The 18,673-nt window shown below is 39.3% G+C and overlaps 1 protein-coding gene across 4 annotated transcripts in view; it reads left to right on the forward strand.

Annotated features, from left to right (window-relative positions):
* ARHGEF11 (Rho guanine nucleotide exchange factor 11) overlaps positions 1–18,673 on the forward strand; it is a 153,190-nt gene that overhangs the window by 98,532 nt on the left and 35,985 nt on the right. For all 4 annotated transcript variants that reach the window (XM_036754388.1, XM_036754387.1, XM_036754390.1 and 1 more), the window contains 7 exons: positions 2,178–2,229; positions 2,832–2,908; positions 3,824–3,961; positions 7,788–7,862; positions 8,069–8,170; positions 9,475–9,573; positions 16,258–16,300. In XM_036754388.1, coding sequence (XP_036610283.1) covers positions 2,178–2,229; positions 2,832–2,908; positions 3,824–3,961; positions 7,788–7,862; positions 8,069–8,170; positions 9,475–9,573; positions 16,258–16,300 — 586 coding nt within the window. The remainder of the gene's footprint in view (positions 1–2,177; positions 2,230–2,831; positions 2,909–3,823; positions 3,962–7,787; positions 7,863–8,068; positions 8,171–9,474; positions 9,574–16,257; positions 16,301–18,673) is intronic.

An 18,673-nucleotide genomic window follows, 5' to 3' on the forward strand; every position in this document is an offset into this window, starting at 1 on the left:
CCCCTTGAGCCTTAGGTACATCATTCCCCTTCACATACTCTTCAGTCCAGCTAAACTGAGCTTCTTGCTTTTTCTTAAACAGGATATTCCATGTCTTGTGTCTTTTTGCTTTAGACAGGCTCTCCCAATGTCTGAAATGTATTCCTTCTTTACTTCCACCTCCAAGAAGTCTTTATTTTCCTTCAAAACTCAGATCAAACAGTATCTCCTATATAAGACCTTTCCTGAACCACCCAGATGTTAGTGATTCCCAACAAAAATTATCTTGTGTTTATTTTATCTATATATGTGTACGTATTTATTTCTTCTATAGCTGGAATCTTAACTTGGTGTCTGCAGACTCCCAAGGGATCTGTGCATGGATTTCAGGGACTTCGTGAACCAGGAAAGGGAAAAAAAAATTACATCCCTACTTCAATATAATTGCAAAATGGAGAAAAATAGTCCCATTTCTACATAAAAGCTTTTAAAAAGTTGAAAGGCATTATCTTCCTGTGTCTCCCTCCTCCCCTTAACTACTGTGTCTTCTTTATTTCAGGCTGAATGATCTTAGTTCCTTCAATTGATCTTCTTATGGCATAGTTTCTAGAACCCTTATCTCTGAAGATGTTCTAGATTGTCATTATCCTTCTTAAAATACAGAGCCAAGAATTGAATATGTTGAATAACTGAACCAGTAGGTCACCTGTATGATCATCAGGATGGTCAGAGTATAGTGGCACTGTCCCCATCCTTCTTCTGAATGTTGTAATTCTATTCATGTAGCCTAAAGATCCCCTTCTTCAGATTTTTAGACTACTTTGGAATGCTGTTGAGTCAAACAGAGCTTATAGTCTGCCGAGATCACCAGATTCTGTAATCTCTTGTTCCCTTCTAATGTCACCTCAAGGTCCCCTCTGATAGGAGGTCTTTTCTGATTCTCCCCCAGTCCCCCTCCCGGTTGTCAGTGCTTTTCCCCATCCCCTTGGGAATTACTTCGTTTTTCATTTATCTCTGTACATGTTATTTTCCTCCCCAGTAGACTGTGCCTTCCTTAAGGACTCTGATTTTTTGTCTTTATATCCCTAGTGCCTGACACATTGCAGGTGATCACAAATGTTCATTGAAGTGAAAAGGAAATGAAATCTGTCCTCTAGCTGTGTTCCCCCCAAATTGCACTTGTATAGTGACTTTTTCTGAGCCCAAGGATATATATATATATATATACAACTTTACATTTAAGGATAACTCATTGGATTTGAAAGCTCATTTGTAAGCCATAGTGGAAGAAATATTATACTTAGCTTTAGGTCTCTTTTCTCTGATACTGACTGGTTGTGTCACAACGGCAAGTCATTTACCTTGAGTCTCTTCATCTGTAAAATGAAGATAACAGTTCTTTTAATTCCTGCAGCACAGGGTTGTTGTGAGGAAAGCACTTTGTGCACCTTGAAGCACAGCACACCTGAGTTGTTATTACCTGTGTGTGGACCTATCTGGTGCAGCTTACAAGCCATCCAATGGAAGATCCATCTCATCCTCGGAAGCTAGATGGCAAAGCAATAAATCTCTTGACCATTTTAGCACATGAAATTGGATTTGAAATCAAGAATTATAACTGCAATATTATTAGATTTGGTCTAGCTTTTTAGCCTAATAAGATGTTTTTGAGTCCCAGTTTTTGTAACCTGCAGATTTGAGAAGCATGCCAGCTATGCCTTGATTCAGGTAATTGGTTTAAGTGTTGAACAGAATAGGATTGAGTACTTGAGGTATGCCGTTAAAAATCTCTTTCCAGAGTGGTATCTGTCCACTAATCATTTTGGTCATTCATCCACATACTAGAAGTCAGAAAGTTCTCTCCCATGTCTGATCCAACTTGGAGGTTTCTTTTGAGATTCGGGTTAATGAGTAAAGCATGACTGTTTGACTGGTAATGGAGTCCTCACTGATACTGTTAGGGTACATAGAGTCATCTTCATCTTCTTCCTCCTCTTCTTCATCCTTCTTATCTTCAAACCTTATTGACAGAATACTAAGCATTTTACTGTCAGTTAAACAGACATCATCCCTATCCTATATAAACATATTCTAACAGGATAGCTGTAGTTGAGTTATGGAGAAGACAAGGGATTCTGATTGACTGTCTTCTGTGCAGCTTTAACTGATTGTCCCTTCATCTGGGAATTTAATTTCAGGATATAGTGCAAATGTATGACAACAACCCAGCTAATATGAAGTCATCAGAGGGTGAGTTCCATCTGTATTTTCATTTCTTTCTGGAGTTTCTGCTTTCAGGTTTCTTTCCTATTCTCACTCAGATCCAGGAAAAAGATAATAGTCCTGCAATAAGAAAACACAATCTAATAGCTGAAACAAGACAAATGTGCATGGAAAATACATTTAAGACTCATGCTACAATAAACAAGTATACTTATATAGAATAATAAGATAGTAGAATCCGTGTAGGCAAAAGCTAGGGTTATGTGGGAGAGATTGTGAGTCTGGTTAGGGACTGGAGGTGAATCTAGAAATGGGGAATATAGAGGAGGATTGGGAAGGAGTCGAGAAATGAGATTGTTTTAGGAGGCATTCCAGACAATAGGGAATGGTCTTTGAGTAGTTTTAGAAATAGGGAAGAACACAGGGCATGGTCAAGGAGCAGCATTACTAACTTTGCTCAGAAGAGAATCTGAATTGAGTCACAAAATGAGGGTAAACTGTTAAAGGAAAGATCAGACAAAAATATCATCCTTTGTCCTACTCTGTATTCAGGTCCTTAGAAGAGAGGTTCTTTTCATGCCTAGGCAGCAATTGCCTTTCATTCCTATGCTGTTCTCTTACTTTCTCAGGTCGTCATTCCTTGGATTCCCAAGATGGAGACAGTGGCCTAGACTCTGGGACAGAACGCTTCCCTTCCCTCAGTGAGGTGAGATTGTGGAGGGATTGGGCCCATTTGAAGATGTCAATCCTGCGCTTGAGGCTCTTAACTTATTTAAAGGTTAAACTGCAAATTAGGTGCGCCAAGATCTCCAGTCTCCTGTCTATAGGAGTTATGCTCTGGATTTCTGGTTTGTAAGCATTTGCTTTATTCTGGGCTCCAAAAAGTAGTATTAGAAGTATAACCTGTAGGCAAATAAATGCATTTTTATTCCTAATTGCTTTACAACTAAATATCAGTTATCCAAATGCACAGGAATGCAGTTTCATTGGAATACATATGTAGTCAGATATAGTCAGCTCTTGATTCTTTTTAAAAATTGTTTGGCTTTAGGATTCTGTTTTTTATACCTACATCTGAACATTAGTTATTCCCAGCTTCTCTCCTCAAGTTGGACATAGATATCATGGAAGAAAGTTCAGGTTTCAAAGGCTTTTTTCTCCAGGGTTGCTAGCATACAAATTGCATATGAATAAATAAAGTATTAAGAAAAGATTTAATTAAACAAAACTAAGGGATAATATCAATGCATTTCAAGAATGCATTTGAAAGCAAGTTTTAAGAACCTCATTTTAGCCAGTAGTTTCACTTTCTTTCTCTAGTTGAACTGTCAGAGCTGATAAATACAAACATGGACTGATTTCATACTTCCTCTGCTCTTGTCCAGTCATTAGAAAAGCACTGAGGAGCTATGAAAAGAACAAAGTGAGGCAAAGACAAGCGTAGGGACAGAAAGGAAGGAAAGCAAAGATGCTTAATGACTTACAATGGGTCATGAGCCTCTGAATAATGGAGGACAGATTGCTGCCTGACAATAATAGCTAAACTGGATGAACAAGCTAAGCATTTGGCTATTCTATCACTAACAGATCCCCCTCTCCACCCCATCCCACCTTCCCCCAGTCATTGCTGAAAAGGAACTCGATGTTATCAGATCCTGGGCTAGACAGCCCACGTACATCACCTGTGATCATGGCTAAGGTGGCCCAGCACCATCGGCGGCAGGGCTCAGATACAACCGCCCTACCCACTACTGAGCAGGTGAGCTACTTTGTTGCTTCTCCTTTCCTTTTCTCAGGAGCTCTGACAGCCTGGATCTCATCACTAAACAATCTTGTGTAGTCTTATAGAGGTAATATCTGCCTTCTCCAGAGTTATACCTTAAAGTGATCTTTACTCCTTCCATATTTCCCACGGCTCTTTCTTGCCCCCATATTATTCTGTTTTGAATCAGTTACTTGAGTACATGTCATATTCCCCCTATTAGTTCTTTGAGGGTTATTTTTCACACTTATGTTCCAGGACCTAGGATACTGCATAGTATCCTAAATGTTTATTCTCGTAATCTTAGTATTATATACATATTGAGGGTAAGTATATATTTGGGGTAGAGAAAAAAGGGGGCTACCTGATAAAGGTACAACTCAGCCAGGGTAAACTGGCTCCTTTTTTTCTCTCTAATCCGTTTAGGAAATATTGTAAGTGTAACATAGTGATAACAGGAATTTTGTGATCTCATTGGTATGAGATTTGCTCTCAGATAAGCAGATTCTCTCTACCAGTTCAGGTTAGCACTTCCATTTTACCTTATGGTCTTAAGAGAACTGTCCAGAGCACTGAATGGATTGAGGGAGACTGGCCAGTGTATGTCAAGTGGGATTTAGACACCAGTCCTCTTAGCTTCAAAGTCAGCACACTCTCCATGCTCCTGTGTGGCCTCTCACAGTATTTGATGTTTATGTCCATTTAGCAAACATATATTAAGTGCATGATAAGGTATGGGGAATGCAAGCATGAGTCTTTGCCCAAATTCTTTATTTTTCTGTTCTACTACATAGCTGTGAGAAGACTAGGTTGGAGAAGGAGAAGCTGGAGGCAGGGAATAATCAGTGATTATTAACCTCATCCAGGAGAGAAGTAATGAACATCTGAATGGCAAGAGTCGAAAGAAAGAGATGATTTATAAATGTAATAGATTGACACAGAAATAGTGTCAACAGGGCTTGGCAATTGATTAGATGTGGAGGATGAGAGAAATGAAAAGTCAGAAATTTTTCATAAATTTCTAAATGATGAAAAAAATTACAGTGTTTTCAACAGAAATTTTGGGGAAAAGAAAGGTTTCTAAGCACAGATGATGATCTTCAGTTTTAGATGCTTTTAGAAGACACTGAAGTAGAATTGTCTTAACAGTTGAAAATTTAAGGTTGGGGATCAGGGTAACTAGAGAGAGTATATCTAGACTTGAGACACATTTGTAAAAATAGGATAATTGAAGTGATGGAAGGAGATGAAATCTTCAAGAAATGAAATGTAGAGAAAAGATTAGAGAAAAAAGAAAAGATGACAGTAAATATTTAAAGTTATCTCAGTAGGCTTGAAATATTGAGCTGAAACTAGTAACATGAAATGTAACCAACAGATGTAAAGTCTTACATTTAAGGAAAATGAAATCACTTCCACAAATATGGGCTAGAAAAGACTTTAATCCGTGGGGGAACATTTGAGGTGATGGAGGAAGAAATGTTTTAATTGACCACGAGATTAGTGTGTGAACCAGTAATGTGATGTGACATCTAAAAAAACTCATGGAGCTTTAGGCCACATTAATGCAGTCATCATGCAAAGATTATGGAAAGTTTTTATCCCACAGAAGTCTGCAGTGGTCAGTTTCCTCATCTATAAGGTGGAGATAACATTGTACTATCTGTTTCACTCAATTGTGAGGATCAAATGAGATAATGTATATAAAGCATGTTATAGAATTTGCAGTGTTATATTAATGTTGTATGATCATCTTTACAATTGTAATATGACTAGAGTAGAGGAATGTCCAAAAATACCCCTGGAGTTGGGATTAGTGGCAAGAACCATGCCTGCCTAGGATGTGAAACCCAGTCTCTCTTGAGTAGAAATACTAAATATGTGCTCTGCGGATTGATTAATTTTAACTTTCCTTGTTCCTCCATTAACCAAGAGAAGGACATTGTAAATGGGTTTGACAGAAGGTACTGTGGTGCAGCGAGTAGAGCACTGGCCCTGGAGTCAGGAGGACCTGAGTTCAAATCCAGCCTCAGACACTTGACACATTTTCTAACTGCATGACCTTGGGCAAGTCACTTAATCCCAATTGCCCTGCCTTCCCCCCTCCCAAAATGGGGGGGGGGGGAGATGGTACTATCACCTTACTGTCTTCCCTAATGTTCTTCATTTCTACCATAATCCTACAGCTGGACCCCATTCCTCTTCCCTTACATTGTAAAATGATAGAGGTCAGGTAGCTGAGGGTCAATGGGCACTGTTCTTAGGGGTTGCTTGCTTTTTTAAAATAAGTAGGAGTAGATGTTTTATGTGGTCTGCAGGGTAATTATACACTCTGAATTGGTCCAATAACCAGAACAACACCCCTTCCTTCTGTGGTACCAAGCTGAGATTCTAGAAGTTGGAGGAAAGATAGACTCCTTGGGAAGCATATATGAAGTGAATGAAAGATAACTGAACAGATATAAAGGAATTCTCTAAAAGCCATGGAAATGATGAATACCCTGGGCCCAAGGAGACTGGACAGGGTCACAGGTGCCTGAGCTTCAAAGTGAGAGGGAGATACAATGTGATTAACAGTGTAATAAAGTGGTGACAGGTTGAATTAATCAAGGAAGGTTTGGGCAGAATTTGGAAGGGAAGTAGAGAGCCATGAATTAATGGAGAGGATGAGAAAGAGGTTCATGAAGAATGTCATGTAAAGAGATAGCTATAGTAATGTTACCTTTGGTGAATCAAACATCATTTGGGATAAAGTGGGAATTCAAGATAAGAAGATGCATTGGAAGAAGGACCTTCAGAGCCAGCCTAAGGAATTTGGATTGGGGGCACTTGACAGTGGGGAGCTCTACTGAAGGTTCTTTAATGAGAGGAGAATGTAATAAAAGGAAAATTAAAGAAAGATAGTAACAGTCCAGTCTTATGTATTGCTTTAAGATTTACAGAGATATTCACCCTATCATCTGGTGTTCAGTGTAATGAGGGGAAAAAAAATAAAAATAGAAAACAAGGTTCTTTCCTCCTAGCATAATTAGTCAGCAGATGATACCTCTTGTTTGCCTAGTCCTATTGTAGGCACCACGGGATTTGCAAGGTAAGAGGCAGCTAGGTGTTGTAATGGATAGAGTGCTGGACCAGGAGTCAGGAAGTTTTAGTTGTTTTTCACTCATGTCTGACTCTTCATGACCCCTTTTGGGGTTTTCTTAGCAAAGGGACTGGAGTAGTTAGCCATTTTTTTTTTTCAGCTCATCTTACAGATGAGGAAACTGAGGCAAACAGAAGTTAAATGACTTGCCTAAGGTCATGAAGACCTGAGTTCAAATCCTACCTTAGACACTTACTAGTGGTATGACCCTGGGCAAGTTTTTTAATCTGTCAGTTCCTTATCTATAAATAATAGGGAATAATAACAGCATCTGCCTCCCAGGGTGGTTATGAGGATAAAACGAGATGTTTGTACTTTGTAAACCTTAAAGCAATACGTAAATGTTAGCTATTATTATTAGTGTAACTGATTACAGTTTGAAGAGTTCAGAAATCTTATCAGAAGATGAGGGTTTGGGATTATTGGCTGTTGCCCTACTCCTGCCAGATTTCTTTCCCAGACAGGAAGAGGATCATTCTCTTCCCTTCCCATCTTCACATATATGACCAGCTTGCTCTGAGGCTTCCCCCTCCAGAGATAGCTGACTCCTTTCAGGGTGAAGAGGATTTTCATCTTTAATGGGAGAGTAGGAATAGTAGTAAGATGCAGCACTGGTCTGCACCCTTGTATGCACCCTCTCCCTTTAATTGCCCACTCCTACAGTTCTGCTTTTTCTTCCAGGGTTTGGATCATAGTGCAAAGCCTTTGATTATTGGCCCAGAGGAAGATTATGATCCAGGCTATTTCAACAATGAGGTAACAGTTCCCATGTTCTGTCCCATGATCACACCTTTCATTTTCAAGCTACCTCTGAAAACAGACTGATTTGGCTAGCCATGTGGAGGAGTGTGGTGCAGGGTGGGAATTGAGAAGTCTGAAGAATGATAGGAGATATGGAAGGCCATGCTGGACTAGGCCAGCCTGCTCTGTACCTGTGCTCATCGTAGCCATTCTTTCTACAGTGTGACATCCTATTCCAGGACCTAGAGAAACTCAAATACCGGCCTGCTCATCTCGGGGTTTTCCTGCGCTATATCTTCTCTCAGGCAGATCCAAACCCTTTGGTAAGTCACGTTATCTTGATCAGATGCCCAAATGTAGTTGACGTGGTTTTGGACACTATAGAAAAGAGAATCATATTTGTCTCCCTGCTGTCTGAGAGATGTAGTTTACAAAGAAGATAGACTGTTGTGAGTATACATGTACAAAGACAACAAAATAATACAGAACTTAACAGTAAAGGATTTCTGATATATGCCTTGCGGAACTAACTATATTACTTAGAGTATGGAACTAACTATATTACTTAGAGTAAGGGGGAAAGTCCATTGCCCAAGCAGGTCGGAGCCAAGGAAGCTTTCCATTCTTGTCTAATAAGGCTTCCTGAAGGAGATGGAATTTTTAGATTTTTTTGAATGAATAGATGAAGACAGCTTAGTAGGCTGAGGTTGAGAGTGGATATTTTAAATGTACTATGGCATTCAGAGACTTGGGAGGGAATAAACACACTGTCTAGCTTCAAGATGTGTCTGAAAGTAGAGGTGACAAAGTATATGAGGGGGGAGGAAGCCATAAGAGGAAATTGAAGTAGAGACTTGCTGATTCCACTAAACTCTGCCTACCAGTTAGAGAAAGCAGATAGAATTAGTTTTAGAATATGCTTTCTACATTATGGGATACTTATTTTCCACCCACCAACCCCAGGTCTATCACCAAACAAATTCCACTTTCTCCGGGATTTGTTAATGGTAGATTAAACATGTATTCAATAAATAATATTGAGCACTATACTATGTATAAGGTGCATAAGATTCATGGTTTGCTTAAAAAGATATGTGATTCCTTAGTATATGTATTTCCTTATTTCTCCCAAAACAGCTTATAATCCTACACATGAGTCTTCATGGATTCTGACCAAAAAGAAAATCATCACCTTATGGTTAGCCACGTAGTGATAAACCTTTCCATTTCTCTGAGCTTATTAGTTCCAAAACATCAGACACTGTGCTGTTGTGGGCTTATTCTCAAAGTCTTTCCAGCTTGGAGGACCCTTCCTGGGAACTTGCACTCAGAGGAGTAAACTGTCACCTAAGTAAAAAACTAGTCCTGTCAGACTTTTGACTAGATCATTTAAAGCCACATTTTTACTGGAAAGAACACTTAGTAGACAACATACAAATGAGTACAAAGAAAAGTAGTGTTAGCTGAAGAATGCCCAGCAGCTAAGGGGTATGCAGAGTGAAAGTTCAGTCTAGAGTTGGGGGTAGGAAGTTAATCAGGGAAGGCTTCTGGGAAGGTAGAGGAGTTTGAGCAGCTTTGAAAGGAATATTCCTTCTACTTAGCTAACTCCTTTCTCATTTCTTCTTAGCTTTTCTACTTATGTGCAGAAGTTTACCTGCAGACATATCCTAAGGACTCCCGGGGATTAGGAAAGGCAATCTGGGCTATTTTTCTGGAAAAGAACTCGGTAAGATGGGAATGGGCAGTTTTGCCACAGCCTTTGGAACTTCCCTCAACAGCAAACTCATGTAATTCCTTTAAAGTCATAAGAAAAGCTAAGATCATTGATTCTGCAGATAAATTTCTTTTTTTTTGGAGGGGGTAGGCAGGGCAGTTGGGGTTAAGTGACTTGCCCAAGGTCACACAGCTAGTAAGTATGTCAAGTGTCTGAGGCTGGATTTGAACTCAGGTCCTCCTGATTCCAGGGCTGGGGCTCTACTCACTGGGCCATGTAGCTGCCCCCTCTGCAGATAAATTATTCCTGTGCACATCCTTTTGCTAGGTAGCATCATAATAGCAGAAAAAACACTTTGAATTTTGACTAATTAGACCTGATTTTGAGTCATAATTCTGGCACTTAGTAACTGTGACTTTGGGAAAATCATATAAGTTCTCTGAGCTTCAGTATTTTCCTGTAAAATGGGAACAGCAGTACTTCATTGGGTCAGAGTTGGAAGGGACCTCAGAGATCATTTCTCATTTCTGTACAAGTGGTTATCAAGTCTTTGTAGGGAAGACCTATAGTGCAGGGCAAATCACTTCTTCCTGAGACAGCCCATTTTGCTAGTGAATAGCTTGCAGTTTTGTTAGGAATTTTTTCCTTATGTCAAGCCTAAATTTGCCCTTTTGCAACTTATAATCCCTTCGTTGGTCATAGTTCTGCCCTCCGAAGCCAACCAGAACTAGTTTAAACCATGTCTTCCATGTGACAGTCTTTGAAGACACCCATAATGTCCTGCCTGGTCTTATCTTCTTTAAGCTTAACACGCCCATTTCATTCAAAGGCCATAACTTTAAGGCTCTTATTATTCTGGTTGGACCCTTCTAGACCAATCCTATTTCAGCATATTTCCTAAATTGTTGTTCCAAAATTTTAACATAATAGTTCAGATGAAGTTTGACCTGAGTTAGTAGATCACAGTGTGGATCATGACCACCTCCTTAGTTGTAAACAATGTGCCAGTGATTGCATTTGCTTTTTTGGCTTCCATATCACAATACTGAGAATTTCCTCCTCTCCCTTCTTCCTCACTTTTACATCACTCAAACTGCCTTCTGCCACTATCTTCTCTTTCACTTCTGTCTCCTATATAGAGGTGGCCCTTCTCCTTGCCAAGGCAAACCACTCTACATGCATAAATGATCCCATTCCATCCCATATTCTCCAGCAGATTTCTTCCTCTATTATCTCTACTCTCTCATTTGTCTTATCTTAAGTCTCCTACTTCCCTATACCCCATAGACATATCCAGGTGTTCCTTCCCTTAATCTGTCCAACCCTTGTCAGCTATCATCCCACATCCCTCTTCTCTTCTGTGGCTAAACTCTTTGAGAAGGCTGCCTGCAATCAGTACCTCCACTTACTTTTCTCTCACTCTTCTTAACTCTCTGCATTCTGGCTTCTGATTTCATCAGTCAAACACAACTGCCCTCTCCAAAGTTACCAGTGATCCCTTAGTTGCCAAACCCAATAGCCTTTTCTCAGTCTTCATCCTTTTTGACCTTTCTGCAGCCTCTAACACTGTCAATCACATTCTTTTCCCCTCATACTCTCTTCTCTCTAGGTTTTTGTGACATTTCTGTCCTGGTTCTCCTCTTTCCTGCCTGACTGCTCCTTTTTAGCCTCTTTTGTAGGATCTTCATCCAGGTCTTGCCTGAGAGATAACTAACTGTAGGTGTCCCCTGAGGCTCTGTCTTGGGGCCTTTTCTCTTCTCTCTTTACACTGTTTCACTGGGAGACCTTATCAGCTCCCATGAATTCAATTATCGTCTCAATCTAGATGATTCTCAGGTCTGTTATATGTGGAAAAGCTATTGAGTCATCTTTAAAAAAATACCCAGAAGAGAACAGAAGGAAAGCCAAAAAAAAATTCACAAACAAGACAGCTTTTGAAAGCTACAGGTTAAACTTGTGATATAATGAAAAGGAAAAGCAAGCTATACATAATAGAGATCTGCATGTACTTTTATATGTAGTCCTCATTTTCTATTTTACAAAATATATAAGTGCCTTTTTTATATTTGTTCAGTTTGGAATAAAAATATAAATGTTAAAAAATTATTAAGGAAAATCAAGAAATTATTGGGCAGAGAGAACCAACAGATGTCCAACTAATTGAAGCCTTTTATTAGTAATGGGATGGAAGTTGAGAAGCATTTATTAAGCCCTTACTTTGTGTAAAGCATCTTGCAAAATACTAATAGAAAATTGAGATAGTCTTGGCTCTTGCATTTTAATTAATAGAGATACCACATCAAGGAATGTTCCATCCAGCTCATGGGAAATTGACCAAATAGGCAAAGACAAAGCTTTGAGGACCTTTGGTAGTTAATGGCAGGGCAGATGGTTTCTTACTAAGTGAATAGTGGGTCCAGTGATTACAGTGGAGCATGCTGCTCTGAAATCCCTTCAGTAAGATGGGGACCTGTGGCATCAGCATCCTGTTGATAGGGGCCATTCCATGTCCAGTGAGAATTAGGAAACAAAACAATGAATGCTGGATGAAGAGAGGAAGAGTGGCTCCCCTAAGCGGCAGCAGGTGGTGCACCTGTTTTCCAGCTTGCCTGTTGGCTGACTGAGGCAGGAGGGGAAGTTCTGAGAACACCCGTTGGCAGAGTGTGACAGAGGAGAAGTAGTAGTATGTCATACTTCCCTGTGATTTGTGTCTCAAATTCCTTGTCTGTTTCCTTTTTTCTGTCCAAGGGTTCTTTAGTATATCTTGATGACAATATCATTTCTGTAATTGCTTCAGTTGATCTTTTCCCAAATACTATTCCCTATCTTTAATCCCTTACGCCTCGTGAATTCCCTCATATGTCTTAACATTTTAATATACAGCTTTTATTAGCTATTTAGGAAAATGCATTAACATGATGTGGTTCACTTCATTCTGGAGTTAGGGAGCATACAGTTTAATAGCATGTGCCTGCAGAATGATGAAGTAAAATCATGTTGAATTCTTGATTAGAAGATAAAGATTGTTAAAGTCTCAGGCTTTGTTATCAGGTAATCTAGACCAGAAGTGTCAGCCTGCCTGAAATGTAATATGGAAATGTTTAAAACAAATAAATACAAGTATAATGCAAGATGAATAGTGTTAACCTGTGGTTTTCTAAGTCACTATATGGCCCACAAGGATCCATTTCCGTTTAATATTGATATCCATGATCTAGACCAACTTCTACTTGAGAAAGAATCCCTTCGACAGCATTTAGCCTATATTTGAGGATCTCCATTCAGTGATGGAGAATTTACTGCCTATTGAAGTGACCTGTTCTGCTTTTGGATATCCCTAATTGTTGTAAAGTTCTTTGTTACATCAAGCTGAAATTTTCATCTCTTCAGCTTCTACCCATTGCTTCTGTTCAGAGGCAAAAAGAATAAATCTAATGATTCTTTCACACTGACAGTCCTTTATATACTTGAAGAAAACTACCATGTTCTCATGTTCTCTCCTCTAAACACATTTCCACTCTGTACATATATATGTATGTATGTATGTATTCCTTACTGATAAAGTTTCAAATTTTAAAATGTTCTTCTCTGGATTCCTCTAGCTTATCAATGTCCTGTGTACACGGTTGTCAGAATTGAACACAGTTCTCCTGATGTGCTTCAACTAGTGCAAAGTATAGCAAAGCTAATACCTTTTTAGTTCTGATTGCTGGGCTTCTGTTCACACAGCCCAAGTTTGCGTTGATTTCATTGGCTTCTTGTGACTCTTGATTCTTTTTGAAATTGTTACATTTTTTTTTCAGTCAGCAAAAAACTGCTTTATCTTGCTGTTCCCTCCCAAACTTACAACCCCCACCCCCACTGAGAGTGAAAGAAGCAAAACTCCTATCACAGAAATGTCTAATCAAACAAAACAAATTTATGCGTTGGCCATGTCCAAAAGGGAAATAAATAATAAATGTGTACGCATGTGTAGATTTATATCTGTGTAAATGTTTCGTTTTACATTCTCAGTGTTTCCCCTCGCCCTCATGATGTGGATAACCTGTTTCTTCGTTAGTCCTATTGAGTTGTAATTGTTCATCACTCTGATCAGAATTCCTAAGCCTTTCAAAATTGTTTGTCTTTACAGTATTGTTGTTATTATATAAATTGTTCTTCTGGTTTTGTTCACTTTACATCAGTTCACACAAGTCTTCCCAGGTTTCTCTGAAACCATCCCCTTCATCATTTCTTAGAGTATTCCATAACATACGTATACCAGTCCCCAGCTGATGGGCACACCCTCCGATTCTCATTCTTTGCCACCTCAAACAGAACTAGAAATATTTTTGTGCCACCTTAGTTAAGAATTTTTTTTGCTTAGAACTAAGCCCTCACCTCATCTGTTCTCTCTCTAATTTCCCTTTTGTCCTTTCCCCTCCTCTTTCCCTCTTGAGTAAAAGGTATTTTTTACCCAATTGTGTGTGTGTTCTTATCTCCTTTGACTAGTTCACATTAGAGGTTCATGTGTTAGCTGCTCTCCTCCTTATTTGTATAGATGTCAACTTGTGCATCCTGATCATGTGAGATAATTTCCCCTAACCTTCTTTTCCTTTTCTTTTCTCCCTCCATCTTCCCCAGTATATTTTTCTTTCCTTCTCTTTCCATTCTTCGCTCAAGATTATCAAGACATAACAGAACTCCCAAGCCTTGCCTAATTAGATTGTGTCTATGATCCTTCATGACATTAGGGTTCAGATATGTATCATCTTGCCATATTAGAATATAAACAGTTTTTCCTTGTTTTGGTCCCTTACTCTTGTTTATCTCTATTTACATTTTTATGTTTCTTTTAACTCTGTGTTTGAATTTCAGTCTCTACACAGCTCTGATCTTTTGGAATGCTTCAAAGACTTCTTATTGCATTAAAAGTCCACTTTTCCTTCATAGAATTATACCCAGTTTTGCTGGGTGACTTCATTTTAGTTGTAAATGTGTCCTTTGCCTTCCGGAATATTGTATTCCAGGCTTTCCATTCCTTTATAGTGGTGACTTCTAAATCATGTATGATCCTGACTCTTAATTCTTTCTTTCTGGCTACCTGCAGTATTTCTTCCTTGACTCAGGATTTTGGCCGTTATATTCTTGAAAGTGTTCAGCTTAGGGCTGATTCCAAGAAGTGACCAGTGTGTTCTTCCTGTTTCCATTTTGCCCTCAGGTTCTAAGAGATCCGAGCAGTTAGGTTTTTTTGAAGTATAATGTCTAGATAGCTTTTTTGGTCATGGTGTTCAGATAATACAATCAATGATTCTTAATTTTTTTCTCTCTGAATTGTTTTCCAGGTCGGTTTTTGCTATGAGATACCTTATGTTTTATTTTCTTTATGCAGTGTTTTGACTTTGTCTCATGTAATCATTGGTTCTGTTTGGTCCATTCTAAATTTTAGAGAGTTTGTTTCTTGGGCGCAGTTTTATAGCTCTTGTGCCAAGTTGCTAATTCCCTTTCCAATTCTCTCTTCTATAGCTCTCATTTCTTTTCCAGTTTTTCTTCCGGGTCTATGTCTTGATCTTCTCTGCCACAATAATAGCTCTTTACGGTGGGATTTTTTTGTCGTTATTGTTGACTCATTCTTCCACCCTATTCCTTTGATATTAGGGCCACTCTCTGCACAGTTCTGGAGGGAAGGGCTGGGCTAGTCCTGTTGTTACTTTCTTGGGTTATTGAACGTTGTCTTATTACAGGCTCTCAGGGATAGCACAGGCTGAGGACCTGCATGTTTTCAGTGCTCCCAAAGTAGTCTAAACCAGAGTAAAGGCTTGACCCTCTGGTCTGATTCCTGCATGTTCCTGGTGTGGGTTTGGATCTGAGCAATAAATAGAGTGCTTCTGGACTCATTCTCTGTAAACCAGCCAGGAAAATAAACTCTGCTGTTACAGAGCAACAGAACTGCAAGCTTCCCTCTGGACTAGGAATACTGCCCTGGCTGTTCCTTTGCAGGCATCATACTGGGCTAGAAATTGAAACCGAAAGCCCTTTCTGCTCCTGGGATCGGAATGAATTCCCTGTGTAGGATCTTTGTCTCCTTTTGATTCTTGGAAGTCCATTATCTCAATTCTGGAGTGAATGTCAAACAATGTCTGACTTTCCCTTCCTTATCTATCCCAAAGTCTAAGATGAATGATCACTTCTTCAAGTTTCCTTTCCTTTCTAACATAGCAAATAGTTTTCTTTTATATTACCTGATATTACTATATCACCTACTTTGATTTTAGAAGAGAGAGAGAGAGAGATTGAGAGAGAGGAAGATTTGACCTGGGTTTGAGCCTCAGCTCCATTACTCACTAATTGACGTCGGGAAACTCACCTAATATGTTTAAGCTTCAATTGACAGCCAAAGTGCCCTTCTACCCTTGGACAGGCTGTCCCCATGCCTGTAATACTGCCCCTCTTTAGTTCTATTTCTTTCGAAGATTGTCAAATAGGAGTTATAACACTTTTCCCTACCTAGTAGGATTGTTGCAAGAATAAAATAAGATTATATATATGAAACATTTTGGAAAATATTTTAAAAATGCAAGATGTTATTGTTATTGTAGCAGGGTAGTGGTTGAAGCTGAGATACAATTTAACTAGGTAAGTTTAAAAGGAAATATTAAAAGTTCTTTTAGATCTCACAGGCTATGTGGCCTGATCATATTTCCTCTTATTTTTCAGCCTTTGAGAGTGAAGATCCCTGAAGCATTACAGGCTGAGATTGGTAAGTTGTCCAGTCTTATATTTCTTTCCTTCCCTATATGAGACAAGCCTTGACATGATCTCTATGGAGAAGTACAGCATTTAGATAAGATACAGTTCCAGGCCCCTGGAAGTTTACAGTTTAATAGAGGCATTAGAACACATATGAAAGTAACTATAGAACACATGCAAAGCAGCATTTTAATAAGAGTAAATGGTTTCATTGTTGATGGAGGATATAATTCTGTTCATTTCAATTTTACAAGCATTTGTTAAGCACCTGGTATGTGCCAGGCGTTGTGCTAGGTGCTGGGGCTTGCATTCTATTGCGAGAAAACAACATATAAGCATTAAGTACAGAATTAGCTGTAGGGACTTGACTTATGATTTCATTGAAGAAATTCCTTCTACCAGTAGGCTGACACCTTCTCTGCAACATGTAGTCTTAGAGAGTTGCCTAGAGCACTGGGAAGGGTCACACAACCAGGATGTATCAGAGATAGGGGTGGAATCCAGATCTTCCTGGCTTTGAGGCCAGCTATATCTACTATGCAATACTGCCTTTTGTGTAATACAAAGTTATATAAAATAAATACAGAGTAGTTCAGGGAGAGGAGACAAACACTAACAACTAGACAGGCCTCTGGAAGGAGGTGGTGCTTGATCTGAGGCTTGAAGTAAGCTGGAGAAGAGGTGGTACTAAGGAGTGGATGGACAAACTTTGCCAAGGTATAGGGGCAAGAAATTGGATGTCATGTACAGGGAATAGTAAGTATGCCACTATGTAAAGGGAAGTTATATAAAATCAGTCAGGAAAAATAAATTGGAGCCAGATTGTGAAAGGTTTTCAATACCAGTCAATCAGTAAGTATTTTATTAAGTACCTACAACATTCTAGGCACTGTATCAGACATAGGGTATATAAAAACAAAAGTGAAAATACCCCTTGGCCTCAAGGAGCTTAAGGTCTAGGAGGAAGAGATAACATGTACAACATGTTAAATAAGGTAAATACAATATGGATACAAGGTATGTTTGGGGTAAAACATTACTCTTTTTTGAGGTGGATTAAGAAAGGTTTCATTAGAAATGGGGATTCTGAGATAGGAGTGAGTACATTCCGTGTTAAGTGGGAGAGGCAGGGGATGTGAGATGTAGATCAATGTACGAGGAATGGCAAGAAGGCCAGTTTGACTGGATCTCTGTGCATGACGGGGAGTAATATGAAATAAGTCTGAAAAGGAAGCTTGGGGCCTTGTTTTGAACAGCTTTAAATGTCAAACAGTTTCTATAGTATCTTAGAAACAGTAGGGAGCCATGAACACTTTTTGAGTAGGAGAGTCATTGTAGTCAGACCTGTGCTTTAGGAATATCGACCTATATGAGGGATGAACTTGATAAGGGAAGAGACTAGCAGTAGTGGGGACCAGGTAGGAAGCTGTTATCCAGACCAAGAGGTGATGGGAGCCAGAACTCGAATTGTGGCCCTATGAGTAGAGAGGAGAATACAGTTGCGAGCCATGTTGTAGAGGTTGAATCGACAAAATTTGGGACATGATTGGCTGTACATGGTGAGGTAGAATGAAGGCTGACTCTCAAGATGGCAAACCTGGAGGAGATGGGGAGGATCGATGAAGAGGATAGGAGACAGATATAGAGCAGACTGGGACCTGGGGAGAGGGGGGAGGAGGCTTTTGCCACTAATTTACTGGGTAACTTTGGGCAGGTCATTTGTCTTGGTTTAGTTTCCTTATCTGTAGGGACAGAGCACAACACAAGAACGCTTCACATGGACTCCAAAAGTCTGTGTTTGGGCTTGGCTCCAGTACTTTATAGGTATGTAACAGTGAGAGTAATTTTTCCTCTGTGAGTTGGTTTTCTCGTCTGCAAGATGAGAATAATCTTACTTGAATTACTTAGCTCACAGAGTGAGGAAAACATTTTGTAAAGTCTGAAAGCACTATGTAAACATGAGCTATTTTTTTAAATGTAGCTCTTGGACCAAATTTTCAAAACCGTAAAACAAACCTACAAGCTGATAGTGAGAGAAAATAAAGTCAGATAAAATCAATGAGGGAGAACTTCTGGAAGATTATTTTGAGTTAGAATTAGAAAAGGAAACTATTAGTAGTTTCCTCAGCCTAGCCACTCTTTTTCCAAATGCCGTTTCTAATGTCCCTCTTTAATGTCTCAACACTTGAGGAAAGAGTAGGTTTGCATGAATGGAGTAGAGTCGTGAGGGCAGCTTGTAAGGGACGTATTAAAGGTTTGTGCTGAGATCAGATGCTATAGAATTTGTCTAGTTTGTTGTTATTATTATTATTTCAGTCACTTCAGTCGTGTCCAACTTTTTTTGACCCCATTTGAGGTTTTCCTGGCAAAGATTCTAGCGTGG

Source organism: Trichosurus vulpecula, chromosome 4 (genome assembly GCF_011100635.1).
Source record: "Trichosurus vulpecula isolate mTriVul1 chromosome 4, mTriVul1.pri, whole genome shotgun sequence".
Lineage (NCBI taxonomy): Eukaryota > Metazoa > Chordata > Mammalia > Diprotodontia > Phalangeridae > Trichosurus > Trichosurus vulpecula.